The sequence below is a fragment of the Vidua macroura genome, chromosome 6 (genome assembly GCF_024509145.1).
Source record: "Vidua macroura isolate BioBank_ID:100142 chromosome 6, ASM2450914v1, whole genome shotgun sequence".
Lineage (NCBI taxonomy): Eukaryota > Metazoa > Chordata > Aves > Passeriformes > Viduidae > Vidua > Vidua macroura.
The window spans coordinates 51,412,714-51,428,114 of NC_071576.1; the positions used below are offsets into that span (position 1 = coordinate 51,412,714).

At 40.3% G+C, this 15,401-nt stretch overlaps 1 protein-coding gene across 1 annotated transcript in view; it reads right to left on the reverse strand.

The window, feature by feature from the left end:
- The window catches only part of PDE3B (phosphodiesterase 3B), an 82,921-nt gene extending 69,447 nt beyond the window's left edge, over positions 1-13,474 (reverse strand). The window contains exon 1 of the mRNA XM_053979622.1: positions 12,267-13,474. Within this exon, the coding sequence (XP_053835597.1) occupies positions 12,267-13,259 (993 nt within the window). The 5' untranslated portion in view covers positions 13,260-13,474. The remainder of the gene's footprint in view (positions 1-12,266) is intronic.
- Positions 13,475-15,401: the final 1,927 nt, after the last annotated feature.

Below are 15,401 nucleotides of genomic sequence, written 5' to 3' on the forward strand. Positions count from 1 at the left end.
ACCATCACAGTGTAGTTTTCTCCAGCACTGTCTCCTGCTACACTCTGGGACACAAGAAGAAAAATACAGCTCTGGTCACCGAGCTAGGTGACATCCCCAATGATGCTCATGACAAGAGCAAGGCAGGGTCTAGCTGTCCTTTTTAATTCTGATTTTTTCTTGGCTTAGTCCTCTTACTGAAATCTGCAGGGTACCACTGCGGAACATCTCAGAGAGCGAATCAGAGCTGATGGGAAGAACAAGACAGACTTGGAACACAGCTAAGAATCTAACAGATAGGTTGAACCAAAGTATTACTCAGATATTGGAGATAAAGTCCAAAATTTCTTTTAAAAGAAAGAAAAGTTCTGTGAAAATTCACTTAAATGTGCAAAACTAATGGAGGCAAATAAAGATCAAGGACAAAAAATATTCCTCTGCTCCTACTGATCCTGTTACAGCCCAAGCTTAACTAGAACGAAACACCTCAACCAATTCATTGTCAGTACTATACAGATCAGGTAAAGCTTTCCTGTAGCTCTCAAACACTGCAGGAAAGTACAATGATAAAAATACAAATCCTCTGAGTCTTCATCTCCATTTTCAACGGTGACGTGAAGGGAGGAAGATGTTCAGTATTTATTTTTTGAGGCACAGCTCATTCCATAGTATCATTTATCAGCCAGCTCTTCTTGCTACAACTGCAGCCCTTGAGTCAATACTATTCCTATTTCTCCCTCCTCACTTGCTTACAATAGGAGAAAGCAAGGCAAAACATAAACAAGATGTTTGGTTTAGTCTTCTTTAAAAAAAAAAAAAAAAAAAAAAAAAAAAAAAAAAAAAAAAAAAAAAGCCACCCAAAGACACCAAACCCCAAACCAACCTAGAAAATCTTTGTCCCCTCCATCCAGGAAATAAACAAACAGGGGATTGTTTTGAGTTTTGAAACTACTGAACACATGCAGATACTCTTTGGACAGCAAAGAATAAGCTCCCAGCCACCAAAGCTCACATCTAAAGAGCTCAGATCTGACAAATTTGCAGTTGCACTTACGGAGAAGGAAGCAGATCAGTGAGTGCCTTGCATCTAACCTGCAGAACTAAAAGAGTAAAATGAACAAAGAACTCCACAATAAAATACAGTATCAAGGTAAAAGAGAAGGTATACATGACTGTAAAAAATAAATATATGCAGCATCTTGAATGTAGTTGAATTGTGTATAAGTTTTCAATAATGGACAGTTACAAGTAACAGATTCTAGAAACATTTTAATGCTGTAACTGCAAATAAATATTTCATTCCGCTGTGTTAAAACTTATACGTTACAAAATGTTCTATAATTTTTTAAACAATAATTTGATTGCTAGGTTTCTAAAAGTAAAGTATTTTGAGTCAGAACACTTTCCTATTTCTGCTGAAACAGACACTTGTGATTTTGTACCAAATTGTGGTACTGATCTTATAACAAAGAACACACTGGTAGGAAGAGGTGTTCAAATTACTGTAAATGAAGAAAAGGTAAAAACAAGGACAAAGAAAGAAAAATTATATTTTAAAAAAAGACAAGCAAATAAGCAATTTACTTTTGAATGTTAATCTCCTGGAAAATTATTTTCCTTGTACTTTCAAGGCCCAAATAACTGAAAATAAAAATGTGGCTTCTAAAGGCACACCAAACCTATCCATCACCAGACAGGTGAAAGAAACATAGCTCTAGGAGTGCATTCAAGACTGTTAACACTTGTTAAAGTTACAAATTACATTAAGCTCTGTGAATTTTTAAACAAGTAAGGACTATAATCTCAATCCTTAAACACTGCAAAACACATGTTCTTTTCCACTTGAAAGCTTAAGTGCTCTGCTGACTCTAGGGAGCTTCCTACAAGAACAAGTGTTAAGGCAAGCATGGAAGACTTACAAATCTTTAGAAAGGAGATTTTGACAGCAACTACTCTCATAAAAGACAAATTACATAGGACTAAATGTACCTTTAGAGGTACATTACTGAAGCTGCACTGACTTTTGCAGATACCAGAAATAGCATCTCTTTATTACATGTAACACACTTTAAATATTTTCCAATGTTGTGAGACACTTTCCTAAAAAAGATATCAATTTCATGTTTACAGGTGTAATATCAGTTTCTAACTTAATTTGTTCTGAAAGGTTATGCCTAATAATGAGTTATGCAAATTTTACATGTAAGCACTGAGTTTTACTTGGTTTTAATAAGACTGTTTGAAGCTTAGGGTCTCTTATCTAGTTTTGATTTTTGCTCTTCATAAAAAATTCTTATCCATCACATGCAGGATAAAGTACTGTTTTTTTCATCAGGCCATTCTGCAGATGTCTCTGACAGTCATTGCCTCAGAGGATTTGAAAACACAGACCACACTTAAAAGCTATAGCCAGCATCACATCTGCCTCTGCTCATCTACTCCCATTTTCTTATTTTCATCTTGACATCATAGAAAAATCATTTGCAAACTTATTATTCTCAAACTTCTTTGAAATTCTCTGGCATATAATGAACAGGCTGCCAGTTATGAAAAATAAATGAAGTAACAGCAATGACAAAGAAAAAGACTGGTCATTAACACAAAAGCTGTTCCAAACTCTTCCTTCTCAATCCAACTTGTTCAAGCAGAGACTCCAAATAGAAGGAAAAATTAGACTTTGTGTATTATGAGGGCATGGAAATATTCTGCTGTGCTGAATAAAAACTAGCAAGAAATGCTGATAAAAATTCTAATTAATGTCTTCTACAACTGCCTAAAAATAAGCTAACAGATACTTAAAATACTTTCAATTGTGCTTTGCCATAGCAGCAAAAAGCTGTCATTTACATAATGGTAATAACTCATTTTAACTTCAGACAGACATATTACAGTTCTTTAATCATTAGAAAGATCCTAAGTAACATTCCACAGCTTTTTTACTAGAAAAAAAAAAAAAGAAAAAAAAAACCTAAAAAAACCTAGAAGATGCCTAAACATCTGTGCAAATAATCTATAGAAATTCTCTCACTGCAAGGTTCATTGGAAATCTGCTTTGTGAGCATTTTCCCCAAAAGTGATCTCCAAAGGATACTCTGCTGCCCCAAAAATGCAGTTAGCTGAAACAAGGACAGAATGAGGACGCATGCAAGGTGGATAAGACAAGCTTGTTTGCATTTTTTATTTACGATATGAAATATACTGCTCTATTCTATACTAACATGTTAGGAATAATCATGTCATCATTAATGATTTCTTTACATCTGTGTCTCAGTGCCCTTTTGTATGGACAATCTCAGTGGAAACAGTAAAACCTGGTCCAATATTCATCTTTCCCTGAGCAAAATAAAGTCTGCTTCTTGCAGATCCGACTGGCCAAGAGGAAAGCTGTGCTAGCTGCCTTTACTCCTTCCAATTCCTTCAGTGCACTCGCTGCCAGAGCAGATGGTCTTTCACAGGCACAGCAGGATCTAAACTTCTCCAGCCTGCTAATCACACTTTCAGGTTTCAACACGAACTTCCCTGCCTTTCTACTCACACATCGGAACATAACTGCTTGTATCTGCAGAAATGTAGTTTAAATAAACTGAAATAAACTGAAATTTAATTTCATACTATGTAATGAGGGAGGGAGAATGTATAGGAAACTAGGGAATTGCAAGAGCAGGTATGGAAGAGCCTGTGAGTGTATTTGCATATTACACTGTCTAGGTGACAAATCAAATGAAATTAAGACCACTGTGAACAGTAATCAACATAATAATCACTTAAGAGTTCTCTCAAAACACATTCCTTTTTTTCTTTTTTTTTTTTAAGTTAGTATCATTAACCGGACACTGGGTTTTATTAACTACTAACGACATCCTATGAACACAGAGATCTATCCTTGCCTAGGAGAAAGCTCACAAAGAGTCAGGTCACTTTTAGAGGTACAAGCCCAGCTGAGAGGCCATCTCTGCTTGTAGGGCACACACGGTGTGAGGTTCCTTGGCCACCCCACAGCCTTCACACAGAAGATAATGAGGTTTCTGAGGGCCACTGTTGAGCAGTCATCACATATTGAAAAACAGGTGTATCAACACCTCCTGTGAAAGGGTGGAAAATCTGCTGGACAACCAGAGGGTACTAGAAAAAAACTGCTTTAAAAACTCTGTACTTCTCAAATCAGTAACTTTAGAGTACTCAATTTTAGAATTCTTTTTAAAGAATCTACTAGGCAGAACAAACAAAATTATATTCTTGAAGTGGCAAACAGGTATCACACAACAATACTTAGGAGGAAAAAATAAATATGTTGTGATTGAACATGCGATATCAACTGACTCTAAGAAAAATAAAAATACGCTAAATGGAAACACAAGACTTTAGCTTTAAGTTATAGTAGAAAAAAAAAAGCCATGCAGACAGTAAACCCAGTAAAAGAATGTCTTTTTTACCCTTTAATTTAGCTCCTATCTTCTTAAAGGGCATTAAGTAATCAAAAACAAATGAAACAAGACCAGTAATGAAGGTTAAAGAGACATGCTAATACCATAGTGCCTATGCAGGGAGTCATAATAAAGCTGTTATTTCCATAAAACTGAAGGAATTTCCCTCTGTTAACTTAAGCTTTCACACACTTTCAGAAAAGCTCGTTCTATTTCATGAGCTTTGCTGACAAAAGCATCCTGACAGTAGATATTAACAGGCAGGTGTGACACAGGCTTGCTGTATCACCACCTCTGAGAGATACAGTTCTCCTAGTGTGAGGGAGCAGCACTGGCTGCTTTGGGCATAATGAATGAACTCACCCCAAATTAAACTCCATTCCTATTTCTGTGACCATCATCAGCATGGATACAGCTAAACCAACATACCTGTAATGCTATTTCACACCAAAAAGCCTGTGATTTTCCTCATAAAACCAAATCCAAAGCACTCAAATCCAGTCTCATATGGTACCCTTTCTACAGTATCTTGAATAACTTAAAAATAGGAAATTATAGAGGGAAAATATCATTTTCATATTCCATAAAACAAACTTTTATTTCTCAAATGAGCAACAAATGGAACATTTGCTGCAAACATGCCTTTAACTTAGTGACGGTATTTCGGTTTGCATAAAGGGACACTAAGGTTGGCAACTCAATACTTGGTAACAAAATTGTCAACATTACCATTTTATCAGGCATTGAATTGGAAATATGCCAGGTTTTTTTCACACACCCCTGTACAAACTGAAGTGAACACTGGTTGTCACGAATGTTCTGCATAACAGCACTGTTTTTCATAAATATTGAACTATCAAACAAATAGAGGGATATAAAAAACTACTTGAGTATCAGTGCCCTGGACTGGCCCTCTCCCAGTAAATTTGCACTTGTTTCAAAGGAATTTGCTACATAAAAAAGCTCTGTGTGAAAAAGTGAGGATGGCCCAACACATCAAAACTTACTCCTTACCAGCTGCCCGTATTGATATAAATGATGTCCTTCTCCAGCTGAATGATCCATTTTCAAATACAAAACTGCTTTGGAAGCTGACATTTTGTTTCAGCAGTCATGCCTTGTTATGGCCCTTCCAGTTCCTAGAACAGTTTATTTTGCCACACTCATCAATAAGGCCATTCACTTCTCTGGTCTTCCTTAAGCACAGAGTTCCCTGACCTATTTCTTTCACAAATATCGGTAACATTTCCCTTCCCCAAATATCATCATCTGCCAGTTTACTTGTTACCCTGTGAACTCTCATTTAGTAACATTCATGGCTCCTGTCTGTTTTGAAGGCTCTAGCACAATTTTACTGCCACTGGATTCTTAAAGTTATTGATCCTTTTTATGCTTCAATAACAATCACTCAGACATTGCACAGTCTGCACTGACCAATCCAAGCCCTAGTTTTAACCTTAAATTTTCATTTCTGCTATTGAGTTGCAGGAAAGTCCCCTTTTTTTTTTTTCACCATTAAAATTTATTCTGCAGTGTTGTTGCATCTTGTTGAGCATTGTTTTTTTTTCAGCCACTGGAAAGGGCATGTTGAAATTCAACATTTCCTTTCACTCTCTTTTATTCTCATCTTCAACTATTCTTTACTATGTGGAGCTTGCTCTCCACATAGTTTTATCCTAAAAAACCAGTGAGATTCCAGCAAAATATTCTATGTCTGTACCCTCCTGTGGTCTGTCCTCTCTTTTCTCATTTGGCAGACAGAACTTTTTACATCAACAATAGAACAGACTACATCCCCCAATTTCCCTGCCTGTAATCCTCAATCTTCGCACAAAAGTACAAGATTTACTCTTTCCCATCTTCAGCAACTGGTATCTAAGAGTTATATTTGGCTTTGTTCAGTGATTACTTTAGAGGGTGTTAAGGCTGCATGAAGTCTTCATTTTAAAGTATCAGAAAAGCAAAACAGGAATAAAAAAACTTTTTTAAGAAATATAAGTTTCCAACCAAATGTCACATAGGGCTCAGGCTGTGACAGACTCCCCACCCCACCTGCATCATTCTGGTGTCCACTCATGACATGAGATACTGTCATGGGGATTCTGAGAGTTCAGCTCACACTGCAGACTTGCCCTGCATATTCTGTAGGGTTTCTTCACTTCCCATTAATGTTCTCTTCATAAAATTTGCTTGGATTTGATCTTGTAAGGCAAATTTACTACAATCAATTCCATTGCTCAAGTTCAATTATTAGAATAGTACTATCAGGCATATACATGCACAGACATACATAGTGTCGAAATATGAGTTTTTTCTCAGGAAAATATACCAAATTTCTTGCCATTCTCTTCCCTTTCATATTTAATCTCCCAGAATACACTGTGCACAAACCCCAGCATGGAAGCTGCTCCTCTTTTTCATTCTAGACACTCTTCTGGGCACCTTTTGTTTTTCATCTCTCAAGTTTCTTTCATAAATTTAAAACATCTTCCTGGTCCAAGCTGAATATTAGTACTTTACGCAATTTATTCTGCTACTTTAATTCAACACAGTCAATCATGCAGTTGTTGGAACTGTCTCACAGCTTCTTTCATTTCTTTCCTACTAGTGCTCTGTAACATGCTTCCCTCACCTTCCAACAAATTTCTCCAGCATTTCCACAGCAGTGGTCTTTGATCTCCTTCCTTTCTCCAGTTATATTTTCTTTCCAGGAAAACACACCTGAAGCAACAGTCAAACTGCTTTGCTACACAGACAGCTCAGAGACACTCTTCTTGCCTGCTTTGACTTAGGCAGAATATAAACTGCCACCAAGTCTTGGATATCTGAAAGCCAGCTTAAGCTAAACTCAGCCAACAGAGTTCTTAAGGGCACTCAGTCTTCCTAAAACCCTTCTTGTCATTCTCAGTGGTCCCAGGTGAAACGGTGCCAGAGGATAACATCTTAAACTCTGACCTCTCTACAGGCAAACCATGATTCAGTCATCCTTTCTTTGTGGTATAATACTACAAGGGAGAAAGAGAGAAAGAGAGAGAGAAGAGAGGAGAGAGAAGAGAAAGAGAGAGAAAGAGAGAAGAGAAGAAAGAGAGAGAGAAGAGAGAGAGAAGAGAGAAGAGAGAGAGAAAGAGAGAGAGAAAGAGAGAGAAAGAGAGAGAGAAAGAGAGAGAGAAAGAGAGAGAGAAAGAGAGAGAGAGAAAGAGGAGGAGAAGAGAGAGAGAAGAGAGAAAGAGAAAGTTTTACCAACTTTTACTTCTCATTTCACCTTTCATCTAGCTCAATATATTTTGCCAACATCAGAGAGAACTGGACAGAAACAAGAGAATCCCACTCATCCCAAAATATGGTTGCAGAAACAGTTTTCCAAGTCTGTTTTCTTTCACCATGCAATCCTCCTCTTTGCATATTCCTCACACTCAGCTGCAGCATCCCATTGGAAATTATTCCATTCACAGCTCAACACACACTGCTACCTTGATTTTTCCCCATAAGACAAATCCAGAGACAGGAAGATTTGGTGAACAATAGAAACACATCTTGCTATGTAGGTACAGCTGAGGTAACAGTCATTGGAATCATGAGTGGGAAACTTCAAACAGCAAAGAGCTTTGTCAAAACACAAAGAAAGGAGAATTATATTTTGTTACTGGCTGCACTCAACAGATAAAAGTTCACCTGTTTCTGGGTTGCAAACAGCATCTGAGTGTAACAGATACTAAAAATCTGTTTCAGTATCAGATTATAAAATACACATTAACAGACAGTTTCTGCACTAGGAAGTTTATGCCCTGAAAACTTAAGGACAAAGTGTAATTTGTTTCACAAATAGGGAACAGACACAGATGTAAATTTCATGAGAAAATAAGGAATTGCATTAATTTCAAGTTACACAAATATTTCAAACTCCTGAAATCAAGTCCTGATGTTCTAAGGTAATACATCAAAGATATGAGATAGCTTGGAACAGAAACTGGGGAGAGGTGGTGGTCAATCCAACTCTAACCACAAGACAATTCTTCCTGTAATTAACAGAGTACAACATGAAAGCAGTCTTTGTCCATTAAATATCCCAGCTTTCCTACATGTTTAAACCTAGTCAGATAACCAGAAAAAGTGTGTGTCAGCTCTGTTTGCAGACTGTTTTGGACACGTATCATGTGTATTTAATTAGGAGGCCTATTCTTTACTCAAGGAAAAATATGAATATTCTTTCTGGGTTCTGAAGCTCCTGTGTAAGATTTTCTACACATAGGTGTTTGCTCTCATATACATGTCCACTATCAAGTTAAAGAAAAAAAAAGTCTTACTACCATATTTTTCAGGACATAATGTTTACAAGATCTGCAGTACTGATGAGCACTTTTTAGATTCCTTGATTTGGCTTTCAGACAAAAAAAATATATATAAAATTAAGCGCTAAATGTGCAAGAGTCAATAAAGATAAACCCTTTGATATCAGTAGCAATAGGTAGAGCTAACAGATTACCATCCAATTAATACTTGCAGTCTAAATATGACCTACACAAAGTTTGAAATACCAACTAATACTGCAGTCTTACTGCAATTCCTCTCCGTGTCAGAGATGAATATTGAAGTAAGAATACAAACAGCCTGTCTACTGCTAAAATCATATCAATTTCTATTGGCAAAAGTGTTAATGTAGTAGAGTTCAGAATAGGCATTGCCTTTGCAAAATTTTTAGCTGTAATTTGAGTCATATTGTTTCCCACAATGTGTATTTATATATTTTGATATTGGCATTTAAATATACTTACATAAAAACATAAAGACATCATCTGTTCAAGTTTCTTTCCTCCCACCTCAAACTAAGTTGCTAGACATATGTACTGCAGAAGAGTCACACACAACATTAATTTAGACACTTTGATTGCTAAAGTAGATATAGATACTCATAGAAATTGTAAGAATAATCTTATTTTACCAACTTTCCAGCCTTATGGCTACCATACCTGTTGAAGTCCAGAAAGCAATATCTAAGTATTTGTCATGAGGATTACTCAAATTTGCAAGCTTTTACAGGATCATGCTTACAGGGCCTCTTTCCACTTGTACTACAGAAAAAATAAAATGATTGTTCCATCCAATTTCTGTGTGCATGTGCTGCTGGTTGTACATTCCCCTGCGTGTTAGTGTTCCATCCTGTTCCCACCCCCTCCATGGACACAGACCCCTTGGAATTGTTGGCTAAAAAAAAACCAACAACCCAATCAAATAAATATAATTCTTTTCTTGTATACTTAAGCTAGATAGAGAGTACATATAACCTCAAATCCACATGTTACTGAAAATTTAAGGTCAATACTAACATTCTCTATTTTCATCAAATAATAACTAAAATCTACACAAAATGAGATTTTTTTAAAAATAATAACAATCAGCCACTGAAATAATCTCCCCAGAGTAGTAATGGATTCCCCCAGCATTGGACAAGTTTAAGATTTAGCTGGACAGGGTGCTGGGCCAACTTGTCAAGGCAATGATTTTGCCAACAAAGGTAGGACCAGATGCCCCTTGGGGTATCCCATTGACCTGCTATTCTATATTTGACATAAACTTCTTCTACATATAAGAGGTTTGTGACAATCACACAAAATACATCTAATAGAATCACAATAATAACATATCTCTCATTCATTAAGGTATTTCTGTCATGGTGGACCATCAGCATCTTCCTAACAATGTTCATCCTCAACTCGTCGAAATATTAATATTGGAAAAGAACCACTGTACTGCTTTATAAAGATTTGCAAAATGTGTAATCAGCCCTTAAAGAAAAGCCACACAATAGATGCTCTCTGAAAAGCATTAAGTACACACATTCCTTCAGTTTCAAGGAAGCAATATAAAAACCTTGTACTGTTTTATTCAAATAAAGTCACACATTATGGGTTTACTTCTTCCTTACCCCTGCCCAAACAACTGATGTCTTATTAGTTCTGCAATGTCTGATCTCTCTCCAAGTCAGACAGGAGATCAGAGGATTTAACCTGTGTTATCCTTGTAAAATTGCATATAAAAATACAGCAGAGAACATGTATCTGTGGATCTCATTTAAACTCTGCGTAACAAAGCACAAATATTTATTGTAAAGCATAATAGATTATTAGGAAAATTAAGAACTTCATATCTCTTTGTTGTTCACATCTAATGATAACAAAGATATCAAATTCTGGAAGTCTACCAAAAAGTTACATTTTATTATGAACACATATGATTTAAGCATTGCCAATAAATCCTACGTATTTAGTTATAGTTGACATTTATGATGTTACTTGAATAATAATGAATGCCCTAACTTGAAATATGCACATGCCTTTAAGAAGTGAGCTGAACGTCAAAGGAAGCTTTTAGTAACTTGCGTATGAACAAATATCTTCTATCATCTAGAAAGGTTAATGAAATCACATTTTCTGAGATTTCTGTGCTACAGACAAATGTGACAGCAAAGGAGAGCATTTACTATCCAGATGGGAACAGAGAAAGTAAATTATTGTATGATAGTCCCTACATATCTTAACTGCTAGTAAAATATTTTAATGTTTCTTTCATTGTATGCATTAGATAATCTGCAACGTACTGAATGAGTTATTTCTGAAGACTGTCACAGCATACTTGCATTTTAACCTTTTATGCAGAAACAATTACTGGATTAATCACCGTAAACAATTACTGTATTAATTTTGTTGGGCAAACTCAGGGGGGAAATGCTCGAAAACTATTCCACCGTTTCAGATTCACTTCGTATTTCCTCAGACCTAATTCGCAGTCAATCACAAGACCTGCATTATAGAACAAATGTCAAGGAAAAACTAGAAAATTTCATTTGGCACCGATGAGTTTCAGCCACGACATTAACTGACGGGGGATTCTGCAGCAACAATCACTTCGCAGAAACTGCTCACTTGCGCGTTTATTAAATACACTCCCCTCATTCTGCCTCCTACAACGGGCTGATAATCCACTTGCAGCAGCCTCGGGCCAGTTCCAACACAACTCGATGTTCCTGCAGTTGACGTGCAAGTACCCAAATAAAAACAAACTCCCCCCCACACACGGGGCTTTACGCTACAAAAAACAAGACTCATTGAAAAGTTTTCCGGGAGGTAGAAACCAACAGAGTTCCATTCAAGAAAACTGAGAGTTTCGGGCATCCCTCCAACCCCTACTGAACAGCTCTCTCTTCAGTAAAAAGAAGTTTCTTAAAACCCATCAACCAAAAACTAACGTTAACTTAGGTGGAGCGAGGAGCAGGGGGTGAGAGAGAGGGAGAGGGGGGAACAAACGACAGTAATCTGCAGGGCAGAAGGACAGTTGCCACTCAAACAACGCCAGCACTCGATAAATAATATCCCTCAAAACCTGGTTTTAGCACTTGGTAATGGTTTTGTCGATAGAAAGCGGGAAGAACCAGAAGTGCCGGGCAGCTTAGAAAGCTGTGGTTTCTTTCTCTCGGAAAGGCTGCCAGACGCCGAGGAAGTGGGGGGCTTCGGAAAAAAAAAAAAAAAATTACACAGTAACTGATAGCTGAAGTTGACTGGTTTGAGGTTTTGCTCTAATCAATAAGAACGGCTGTTTAATAATTGAGATTGCACAAAAATTGAGCGAGCCTTCTGTTCTACAGCAAATACGTTATGATTTAGCACCCACGCAGAAATAAAGGGTTATATCGATTCTGCAGAACCGAGCTGAGAAACCCGCTAAGGGACTAACATTCTCCTCCATTCCTCTAGCAGGAGTTTGTTAGTGAACAGACATCCAGCACAGACACATACAGCAGTCAGGAAAAGCTATGGAGGGGCGCTCATTCCTCCGAAAGTTTCTCCTTCAAGTTTCGGAGAAACCTACCTGCTCTCTGGAAATGCAAGGCAACGAGGGTCTCCTAAACATTTTGCAGCTGCCGTAGTAGCTGACCGAAGTTTCCCCTAGGGACACGCAGCTAGATCTCCTCCTAGGTCTGATCACAGGCACTTTTTCCTCCACGCTGGGGAGCCGCGGGTGGCGGTGATGCTGGTGGTGCGCTCCTCGGCTCTGCGCCGAGAAGATGCCGTGCTCCCCGCCACAGAGAGCCAGGAGGCAGCCTGCCACCCCGACCGTGCCGGCCAGCAGCGGGCCGAGCGCTGGGGGAAGCGCCTGGAGGCTGCTGAGCGACACCAGCCATACCAGGCTGCAGAACACCAGGACGAGAAGGCTCCGGCACAACTTCAGGGAGCTCTGCGGCAGGGTTAGCGCCGCCACCGAGACCAGCACCGTCAGGAGCCTTCCTAGGAACATCTGCGGCTCCTCTTCATGCCCCTCCGCGGGTAGCAGCCACTGCAGCGCCACGAAGTCCCCCGAGTAGCAGCACAGGGGCAGCGCCAGCAGCCACCAGCGGGTCGTGCCGCCGCCGTGCTCCCCGCGCCGGCCGCCGACCAGGTAGCAGGTGAGGAAGAAGGCACAGGCGATGCTGAAGAGGGGGCTGAGGAAGCGGGTCAGGCACAGCAAGGCGTGCAGCGGCCGCGGGCTCCGCCAGCTGCTCTCGTCCTGCTGGTCTCGGGCGCTGCCCCGGCCGGGAAAGGCCAGTAGCGAGAGGACAGCGGCGGCCAGGACGCCCAGGGCGAGCCGAGCCCGGGAGGAGGAGGCGGTAGGAAAGAGCAGCAAGGAGAGGAAGCTCTTCGGGGGGTCCTGCCGCAGCGGGGTCGCGCAGCTCTTCACGTATCCGTTCCGCAGGCTCTCCGCGCTGCCGGGCAGCGCCGCGGGGGTGGCCGCTCCGCCGCCGTCCGGCTGCGGGCAGCGCTGCGGGGCTCTGCTGGCCCCGGCGGGGGAGGCGGCCGCCTCCGCAGCTTCTCGCTCTTCCCTCATGGTGGTCGGGGACGCGGCAGGGGGAGGACGGCGGAGAGGCGCGGGTCGCGCTAGCTGCGTCCCGGCCGCGTCTCCAGCATCCCCTCAAGAGAAGGGCGCCGGGCTGAGCCGCCGCTCGTCCCCCGCGGGCAGCGGCGTCCGCGGCATGGTGGGTGAGGACAGGAAAAAGAGAGAAAAGGTAAAAGTCTGTCTCGTCCGCTCGCGTTCCTCAAACGGCTCCGGCGGCGGGCACTCGCTGCCGCCTCCCAGCGCCCAGCAGCGGCAGCGGCCGCGGCGGAGCCAGCGGGGGTGGGGGTGAGGCGGGGAGCAGCCCCCTCGCCCGCCCCAATTCCTTTCTCCCCTCCCCTCCCCTCCCTTCCCTCCCTGCCGCCCGCCTCCCCGCCTTCCCTCCTCCCCGGGCCCCGGGAGCCGCACTTCCCGCGATCTTTTTTAAAATATAAATCTGTATATCTGTGTCTGCCCAGCCGCCCCCCGGGACAGCGTGCGGGGCTCGGGCCGGCCCCCGCCAGGCGCCGCAGCAAGGGACGATGAGGAAGCGATGGAGGGGCAGGAACGCTGAACTGGCGCGACTTTGTGCTTTATCTTGTCATCTAGCTTCGAGATGCCGCGGAAAAGTTGTTCGTACGGGCTGTAAAGCACACACAGAGTAACGAAGTGTATTCCCTCTGAGAAGCATCACTTTTTCCTTTTTATTCCTTTTTTTTTTTTTTTTTTTTAGCACCCGAGAAGTAAGTATGGATTAGAGTAATTATCTACTTTTTTTTTTTTTTTTAACTAAGTTACAGACTAGACCTCGTTGCACGACCAGGTTTATTTGCACAGCTAATACCTTTGGAATGGATCAAAATAATAATTTTGGAACGGATCGTTGGAAGTGTTTAAACTGCTGTGAGGGAAAACAGGCAGCTAATGGGATTTTGAGTAATGCCTTTGCTCATTTATTCTGTTTGTTTTTTTCTGGAAAAGTAACTGCTAAACACTTCTAAATTTATTATAATTCTGCATGTTTACCTTGTTACTTAGAACAAAGGTCCTTTGAGCCATGTTTCCACATAATATTGTACTGCTTTACTTAAATTGGTTCAGAAATCAGTTCAGGTAAGTCAGTGGTTGCACATTTTGCTTTTTTTTTATTGAAACAAGGAACTCTTGAAATTATTTGGTGCCCTTGCTTGTAATTCCCTCCCTTTGAACAGCCCCCGAGTAGCAACTGGTTTGTGGAAGCTGTGGGGTGGCAGGAAGGGCTGCTGCAGGACACGGGCCTGAAAGTTGGCCATGAACAGAAATTGTCAAGTGTGATTCCTGACAGCAAATGCAGTATGCAATGGCAAATAGAGTAACTCCTGTATATGGGAGGGAAATAAGTAATGATTTATTTTTTTAAAAGGCAGATCAATCTGGTGGAATTTTAATACCATAGTGTATCTTCTTCTGTTAGAAATACCCCTACACTCTTTTTTCAAAAAAAAAAAAAAAAGAAAGAAAGAAAAAAGTTCTCTACTGACTTGGTACAATTAACAAAGATTCTGTGCCATCATATTGGTTCTAAAAAGTTTTCAAAAAAGGAGAATCTGCAGTTCCTTTGGGATTATATTCTTACATTTTCTTGTATTCATATGTTAGTGATATAAATCGGACCACAATCAAGTATACTTGTAAATGCTTTTAAGGCTGTGAAATACCTTGCTTTTATGCATATATTTTTTTTTATTCCCTTGAATTCAGCTATAAATAAATGCATTCCAGAAATAATTCACTGGTGTAATCTTCATTTAAACACCTTTGAGTATATTTGTAGCAGTGGAGACTGGGAAGTGCCTAAGGAAGACTACAGAGACAGGAGATCACATGATCCCTAAACACCATGGATGCAACCATCTGTGGCTTCAGCACTTTCTGAATCACAAGTGGCGTCTTATTCTTGACAGTTCTTAGTAGGTTTTTAATCCACATAGGTTTTTAGCATCTGCAGAGTAGTACAAGAAAAGGTCCTTACTCAATGCAACTTGACTATGCAAGAGTGAAATATGGCTGTTTTTTTCAAAGTTTCCTACCTGTCTTAATTTATATTCTTCTCATTTTGATAGAAACAATGGACAGTTGCTCTCTAGTCACCTTGTCTCTTGAATTCATGATTTTATA